Consider the following 8,576-nt stretch of genomic DNA (forward strand, 5'->3'; position numbering starts at 1 on the left):
GTGTGACTCATCTGCAACCAAGAGTACATTTCTGTCCACTTAACCCACAACATAGTCCTATATCATTGATTTGGCTATTTACAAGGGTGTGGGTGAAGATAATCTTTTAGCTACTTGACCACATGGTCATAGCACATAATATGGTAAGAACCGGTGCAAATCTTTAGCTGTCACAGTAACCATAAACTTGTACTATCCTTGAAGAAACTTACAAAAAAGTTGATGCATTGAGAAAAGTTTGGATAGAAGTTTCCCTGAATTGAAATAACATGGTAAATGTGTCACTGGCTCAAAAGTGAGATGAAAATGTTATCCAGTGGCATCAACCAAGATAATTTCTAATCTTACATGATAATAAACCATTTCCCATGATATCATCATCAAATATACTAAATCATGTGCTTGATTTCACCTTGTTGAGGTTCTTCGTGGTTGGGGGATGGGGCAGCATGATACTGTTCTTGTTGTTGAGGAGGGTCTGCCTGCCTTGTTGGAGAGGGAATCAGTGAAGTTGGAGCCTGTGGGTGTTCAGTGGGAGTAATATTGACTGTCGTGTCATCATCTGCTATGTCAAATCTGGTGACAAGGAACTATTGCAGAATGAATATTGGTACTCACCTCCAAATTGAAAGAAGCCCCACAAGTTTCAGAGCTGTAACTTCTCTTTTTCTATTAGGGGAAATATAACTTTGATTTACCTCTCAAAACGATTGAAGACATCAGTTTCAGCAAGCCCAGGCTCAAAGTGATCGACAAGGGTAATGTTGACTGCCTCAGCTGAGATAAGATCATACATAACCTAGAGTTAGAAAAAGTAGCCCTTAAGAAACCACAAGGTGCAATTCCTAAGAGCAGAAAGAAATACCTTGGTGATGATGGTCGGCACGGGATAAGTCATCATCATCTAGGTTGACATTAACATATTGTTCATCCAAATCCTCCAGACGCTGCACATGCATAGATTTCAGTCAGATGAGTGGCGCAGAAGTCAGGAAACAGAAAAGCTCATCCATTATAACATGATTTCGCACCACTTATTATGCATTTAATCAGAGTTTCGACTTCTAGAATCCAAAGATGACAAGGATTACCATTCCCCGGAACTTGGCAGTATCAGTATCCGTGAAAAGCATGGGCTGCTCCACCTCCATATCCATCAAGTTCTCTGGCAGTGTCACTGCTTCATACCTGCAACAAACTGAACTTTCGGATAAAAAGGACACACTGTTTTATCAATCTTATGACATATCATTCTCTATCCCACCATTTTGTACCCACTGTATGCTAGTTTTACATTGGTGAAAAGGAGTTCATGTATGGAATATCTAACAAAGAGAGAACATAACTCGATGCAAATGATACAGTACCAAGAAGTTGCATAGAGCATATAGAGTGCTAACGCACTTTCAAAGGTGAAGGAAAAGGCGCACATCAACATGAGTCTGTCCTTTAAACATGGCAGAATGCTAAGAGACATTAACATTTTTGTAAGATGATAAACTCCCCCTTGAATATTGGGTTATATCTCACCATACGACCCTCAGAATCTCAGATCTTTACACTATCCAGTCTAAAGAGATATATTGATACTTGAGCAGTCAAATGTGAGCAACAGATACCAAAAATAATACGTCAACAGTGAATTAGCCCAATACTAATTTATTTCTCCCTGTGCCAGGCAGACACCCCGTTACTAAAATAGTTAAGAATTAAGATAGCAAATGGACAAACTATATCCTACAAAAAGGGATAAACCTTAAAATGTAATAGACTTCCATCATACAAAAATACACACGCGTTATGACCTGATAAACAACTTTGCAATCTGGAGCTTTGTTAGAATAAATCCGAGGCATACCGTTGATCATCCGAGGACCAAGCATTCACATAAGCACGACACCGAGATTTGTTAACGAGGTTCACCGATATGGCTACATCCCCGGGGCTTGACTATGGGCGCTCCTCCCCATGACACCGCCACAATACCGCACACCGGCCACCCGGGCGCCGGCACACGCCGCCGGCTCCCCCTTGCGCGCCTGTGCTATTATGTTGGCATAGGTTACATCGTGTGTCTACCCTCGCTATATAAGAGAGGCCTAGGATACAAGTGTCCTACTAGGACACGACTCCACATCCTATGTAAACACGATACAACTACAAATCCAACTGTAACCTACCTTATACACTATATTCGACACAACTCCAACAAGCTTATTGAAACTGACTAACCAAGACATCAAAATCGGTAACATGCAGAGAAATATAATGCCTGCATTAACCCTTGCATCAGCAGCTAGAACACCCAAACAGTCTCCCTTGACCCTGAATTTTAATTCATGAATTTGATAAAACAATCGAAATATCAAGAGAGGAGGCGGAAAACATATGAGAAATTATATGAATAGCTGCAGCCCCACAAACACAAGAACAGAGTCAAGTTATAGCAGGATCACACAGCAAGGACCAATGTCTAGCACCGCGCATCTCAGTTACATTTTGCAGCATGGAAGAACCAGTGATATGGCATCAGGAAACTTTTAGAAAACTGAAAACACCACAATGTAGTATCGGTGCAAGCTCATAAAAAATCAGTACTGCACAAATGCAGCACATACCAATTTGTACCAAGCAAGCTAACAGACTGGCAGTACTATCAAGCCTGTAAGAAATTTCGTAAACACACAAAGCTAAGTTGTCCATGTGGCTATCTTGGCATCTTGCAATACCCTCCAATCTAAACTATCAAACTAAGACGCAAAAGAAAACTCTACTTCGAGAGAGAACTGGTCACCAACTCTTCACTATCATCACGTAACCCAGATCATGCTCGCTCAAAATGTAAAGGCAACATGGAACAACCAATGATATGGCAACAACAGGAAACTTGTAGAAAACACCACAATGTACTACCGCCGAGAGTACATCATATCATCGCAAAATCAGTACTGCACAATGCAGCACATACAAATTGGTATCAAGCAAGCTGTCAGACTAGCATGGCTATCAAGTACCAAACGTCTAAAAAAATTCCTATACACACAAAGTTAAGTTGTCCATAGGGCCAGCTTGCAATAGCCCCCTATCTAAACCATCAATCTAACACCACAAAGTCTGAGCACACAAAGAGAAAATCCCATCTCCAGGAAGAAATGGACACCAACTATCTATCACCACAGTAAGCCAGATCTCGCTGACACAGAAGTGCTTCACACAAAGCACACAGAAACTTGTAGCAAGGCGTGAAGACGGAGAGAGCACTTACTTGGCCTGCAATTTCCCCTTGGGGAGGACGGTGTGGTCCACGGCCGGCCTGATCTTCCATGCCCTGTTGATCTCAACCTGCACGAGAAATTAGCGCGGTCATAACTCGAGCCGAACCAGCAAGGGTACAAGCGAATGGATCGCAGAGAAATTGGGCAAAACTCGGAAGTTTACCAGGAGCCGGGACACATCGTCTGCGAGGAAGAGACCATGCACACACAGTACTCTCAAATTTCTAACCGTGGGCGGAACAGACCCCCGCGTCGCCTCGCTCTGGCGACACGGGGGGAGAAAACCTAGCGCCGCCACCTTCTCCCCCCTTCCTCCCTCCAGCCGCGCCGCCGCCAGAGGGCGCCCACCGGCAAAGTCCGGGCCGGCCCCAAGGAAGGCGGCGGCGGGGCGCTAGCCCTTGCCGGTGCAGCACGACGAGGAGGACGGCGGCGTGTCGCGTCGGGGAGCTCTGCGCGGCCCAGATCTGGTCGGTGCGCATCCGCGACGGGGAGATGGAGGCGGCTGGCCGGGCGCCCATCGGGCTGCTCGTGTGCGCGCGGCTGCGCGGTGGAGTTGCTGGGCATAGCCCGCGCGGCTTGTGGGCGCAGGGGCGGCGCGGCCCGTGTGGCTTGCGAGCGCTAGTGGCAGCGTGGCGGCGCGGCCGCGCGAGTCGCTGCCGTGAGATGCTGCGGGAGGACGTGGGCTCCCCCTGGAGGACGGCCCCTGGCTTGGACGCGGTCGGATCTGGCGAGCCGGTCGGATCTGGCGGCTGGGGGTCAGGAGGTGGCTTGGCTGGCGACGGGGTCGGCGTTGCTGCTGACCATAAACCGTGCGGTGGAGGAAAAGGACTTTCCTCTTGCAGAGAGGAGCCCGACCCTCGCGTCGCCCACACCGGGCGACTCGAGGGGAACCCCAGCCGCCACCGACCGCCGCCCCTCCTCCCGGCCACCCCCGCGTCGCCGCCGGCTCCCCGTGCTCTCTCGTTGCGGCCTCGCGCTGGCCGCGGTGCACCTCAACCTCTCCTTGTTGGGTGCGGCGCCCCGGCGTGTTGCTGCTTCTTTGGCCCTCCGTAGCTCGCTTCGCAGCTCATGGCTGCCTAGATTGTTGGGCTACGGCGGTGGTTGGCCGACTTGCTCCGGTTGCGAGGTGGAGGAGGCACTGCCGGGTGAAAACTTCATCGACGATGACGGCTGCAGCCGCCATTTTTCCTTCTTGAAGGCGTCGAGTTTGGCATTGTTTCCCTCCCCCCCAAGCACTCAGATCCCGAGAGAAATCTCGGACCCGGGGTTCCCCGTGTCGGATGGTGTCGACGTCTCTACGCCGTTTCCTCCTTGGGGGCATCTTCTTGGATTTCTTCTGCTTCGGGTGGACTCGCCTCTTGCTGCTTCCTCTCCACCTCGGCTTCGATCCCTGGCTGGCCATTGTCCTTGGCGACTCGAGTGGAGCTTGCTTGGACATCCTGGGGTGGCCTCGACGACGCGCTGCCCTTCGACCTCGGCGGCAGTACACCGGTACTGCGCCCTTCGGTCTCGGTGGCGTGTTGCCTTCTCGGCTTCGCTGGCGGCACACCGGTGCCGCCACTCGAACTCGGCTATTCGACGCTCTTCGTTCGCGCCAGTGATGCTTCTCGATATGCTTCTACTTCGGTGTCTCCTTTCTATCAGGGATGTGCTTCATGGTGGCCCGGACGACGTTTGCGTGGACATCCTGGGGTGGCCTCGTCGGCACGCTGCTCTTCGACCTCGGCGGCGGTACACCGGTGCCGTGCCCTTCGGTCTCGGTGGTTTGTTGTCTCTTGGCTTCGCCGGCGCACACCGGTGTCGCCGCACGAACTCGGCTATCCGACGCCCTTCGTTCGTGCCAGTGATGTTCCATTGCGAGTTGCTGTTATGGTGCCCGTCTTTTTCTCCCTAGGCCTTGTTCTGGTTCATTGTCAGTGGTGGAACAAGCTGCTCAGCGGAGCTTGCTACCTGAGATGTCGGCCTCCAGGGGTTTCGGTTTGGTTCTGTTGCCAGCCTTCCCCTCCATTTTGTTTTTCTTTCTTCTAGTTTTGGGCTTCCTCTTGAAGCCCTCCCCTGTTATTTCCTTTTGTGCCTTTGTGCACTTACTTGTATCTGTACTGACTGCCAGGTCACTTTCGAGTGGGAATATAACAAGCGGTGGGGTTTTTGGCCCCCCCGTCAATCTCGAAAAAAAAAACAGTGCAGCAACTGGGGAGAAAGGCGGTAGGGAAGTGAGACTGACCGTAGAGGAGCTTCACCTTCCTCTCGTACACGATCACCACGCCACCTGCTCATATGAACGCAAATCACACGAACGCGCGTATCACACAGACGATCCAGAGAGGCAGAGAAAAACCCGAGGGAAATCTGAGTGACTCACCCATGAGCCATGAGGATCCCGGAGAGCCTGAGCGCCATGGGCACGGACGGGTTCAGAATCTCCTCGCTGCACCGGAGGCACACAAACAGACAACACAGTCGCGAATTAAAATCAAGCAGGTGTGGGAAACCGCTCGAGGGGATCGGGTAGAGAGGAAACTAGATTGGTCGGTCTCGCGCTCACCAGATTTTGATGATGTCGAGGCGCCTGCGGTTGATGTTGGCGTGGAAACAAACAGGAGAGAGAGTCAGTGACGGATCGAAGCGGCGGCGGGCGAGCGGAACCCGCAATGGGAGCGGATCGAGCAGAAACAACCCCAGAACCGAACATTCGCCCCAAAAAACCCGGCGGATAAAAGCGAAATCAGTGGCTGCCGCCGCCGCAACGCGGCCGGAGTAGGGGTAGACGTACCATATCTGGCCGAGCGGCGCCTTCCGCGAGAGGAGCTGGTGCGAGTAGAACATTCTCGCGCCGAGACTTTCGTAGTTTCACTCTTCTCAATTTAGATTGTATTTTAGGTTATGTATTGAACTATAGTTACCACCGTTGAAACTTTCGTAGTTTCTCACACAATATATCTATAATACCTAAATAGGTCATCCTCATTATCCTATTTCTCTAAGCATGCAAGCTATCCACATCATCATTCCTGCCACATCAGCAATGTACCTCCCACTACTGAATTTTTTTCCCACAGGGTGAAGCCACATCATTCGTTGTTGTCCTCGTCATCCTTGCAGTTACTGCTACTATAGCTTCCGTACTAATTCCGGCAAGCCACCAGTTGTATGCGGATTTGACCTTTCGTCTCTCACAACACAAGGTGCATGTAGACGAAACTGGCGAGGCACACGACCATTTGGCTACCGATCTAAGCAGGCAACGGGCCACCCTCAAGCATGCAGCTTTGTCCCTTCCTCTCCTCTCGGCACGGTGTATGCGCAAAAGGAAAATGCGAGGCAGGAGACCATCGGGCTGGCGAAGTAAATGACGGTACCGTTCCTCCATTCAAGTTATGATCAGGGCAACCGAACAGGCACTGCTCCACTATCCTGATCCTTGGACCTATCTCCCCCTTCGATCTATAAAGCACTTGGAAATCAACAGCCTGTTCATAGCTCTACTCCTCTTCCGGCTGCCCGCCTTCTCCACGCCAAACTTCACATCCTCTGAGAGTCGTACTCAACACAGCGGTCTTGCTGACATCAAGTCTCGATCTGGCCGTTCAAGCCTAGAAGCTGAAGCGTTGATCATGCTGTCGGTGATGTCATCATCACCAATTCAAGCTAATCCAGCCCATCACTGCTTTTCTTGAATTCACCCAGAAGCCAACGCACAACCTGCAACCCTCCATGGATAGTACTCCGTATGGTTGGCAGGTAATAGAATGCTTTTTAGATTATGCAATTGGTGACCCTAGAAAAATTCAAAACTTTGTTCTTGCGATCTCAAGTGATTCTATTGTGTTAGAATATGCTGTTTCTCACATGAACAGGTCTCACGGGCCGTTCTGATCAAGCGGCCATGCATGCAATCATGCCCCACGTATCTAGCATCAGCTCACGTAAAGATAGGATCAGGCACCAGAGTTCGTTTTCTAAAGCGTGCGTGTGTATCTCCCCTCTCCCCTCTGATGTATCTCATATAAAGCTGTACCCCGGTGTGGATGAATAGAAGCATGTTATCACTCAACATATAGGGAATATCAAGTATGTTTTTCTTGAACCGCCATACCATTCTTTGCTATATTATATTCATAACAGCTGTTCTTAATTGACTGTGCCAGGGTTATTTCAGTTCTTGCTGTATAGGCTGATACACAAAAAAAATTCTTGCAGCTTTCAGTTTTGTCTCAACGCACCACTGGAGTGATCGGGAGTATCTGAATGATAATATTTCCTCAGATTTATTCTGAACCTATTTCCAAAAGATAGATGAAACACCCATATGTGCAGAAGTGTTTTGTATCAGGGTGCAACATGGAGGCAAAAAAAAAAAAACATTGTACATGGAAAAACCATGTCCATGAGATCATGGACTTCTGATCCTAAAATCCATGATTTGCACTAATTCTATGAAGCACATAGTACTGTAGTGGTGTAATCTCTCTGATCACATCATTAAATGACATAGATGCATGGCAAAGAATATGCCCTGTATATTTACTGCTCTTGGCGTGCCAATAGAATGTACTATGTCACTGTTCCTTATTTTCTACAGCTCCAAAAATGGTTCTCGATTTTTAAGATGCAAGGATTAGTTGGAAATGATTATGATATTTATCTAGCTTGAGACTGTCAAAATAGTTCACACATCTAACTTCTTACGATATGTGTTTACCCTCTATATATATATATTTTGACAGCAGAAAAATCCTTTTTTGTTCACATTCATCTATCCTACTTTCCCCCCATTCCTTCCTCTTTTTATAGAGGCCTGCTGTCATGAACTCATCTAATTGTTTCATATTCAACTCACATATACAAGATGCTGTGTTATTTGTTATTTCTTTGAGAATTTCCTTTTAGACGACCTAACATGCTACATTATCAACAACGCATGCATCTTCTTACAAACTACACTACAGATTCTACCTAAAATTAGTAATTAGGTTGCCTAAATTTAGAATTAGTTTGTCACTAGATCGTCCACCTTGATTTGTAATCAAGAAAATGCAATTAGTACTCTTCAGCCAGCTTTTACTTGCAATTGTGCCATACCAAATCCTTACCATATTGTTCCTGTTTATAGGGTAATCACTTTGATCCATTTTTTTATTTGTTACACTGTTTGCGACTATGAATTAACCTTTGGTACGTCTACGGTGATACAAAATTTTCGCAGCAACGCGCGGGGTATCATCTAGTTTATAAAATGATGAAAACATGCTATGGGGACGACGAGTGGGGAGGGCCGCGCCCGATAGGCGCCGTGTCGTC

General features: G+C 48.3%; 1 protein-coding gene across 1 annotated transcript; it reads right to left on the reverse strand.

Annotated features, from left to right (window-relative positions):
• Positions 1–259: 259 nt before the first annotated feature.
• LOC119294208 (sister chromatid cohesion 1 protein 1-like) lies at positions 260–6,115 on the reverse strand. The gene is made up of 10 exons (XM_037572445.1): positions 6,049–6,115; positions 5,821–5,844; positions 5,646–5,703; positions 5,500–5,545; positions 3,439–3,458; positions 3,266–3,342; positions 1,092–1,188; positions 866–947; positions 699–777; positions 260–576 (listed from the first exon to the last, which is right to left on the reverse strand). The coding sequence occupies exons 1-10, from the start codon at positions 6,099–6,101 to the stop codon at positions 390–392; spliced, it is 723 nt and encodes a 240-aa protein (XP_037428342.1). The 5' UTR covers positions 6,102–6,115; the 3' UTR covers positions 260–389.
• Between the last annotated feature and the right edge of the window lie 2,461 nt (positions 6,116–8,576).

Source organism: Triticum dicoccoides, chromosome 4B, assembly GCF_002162155.2.
Source record: "Triticum dicoccoides isolate Atlit2015 ecotype Zavitan chromosome 4B, WEW_v2.0, whole genome shotgun sequence".
Taxonomy (NCBI): Eukaryota; Viridiplantae; Streptophyta; class Magnoliopsida; order Poales; family Poaceae; genus Triticum; species Triticum dicoccoides.

Excerpts from the sequence above, each read along its gene's own strand:
- LOC119294208 (XM_037572445.1), bottom strand. The coding sequence starts at position 6,101 with ATGTTCTACTCGCACCAGCTCCTCTCGCGGAAGGCGCCGCTCGGCCAG. Across the intron at positions 5,546-5,645 it reads GGCTCTCCGGGATCCTCATG|GGTGGCGTGGTGATCGTGTA; the intron begins GCTCATGGGTGA and ends TTCATATGAGCA. Across the intron at positions 3,343-3,438 it reads ACGATGTGTCCCGGCTCCTG|GTTGAGATCAACAGGGCATG; the intron begins GTAAACTTCCGA and ends TTTCTCGTGCAG.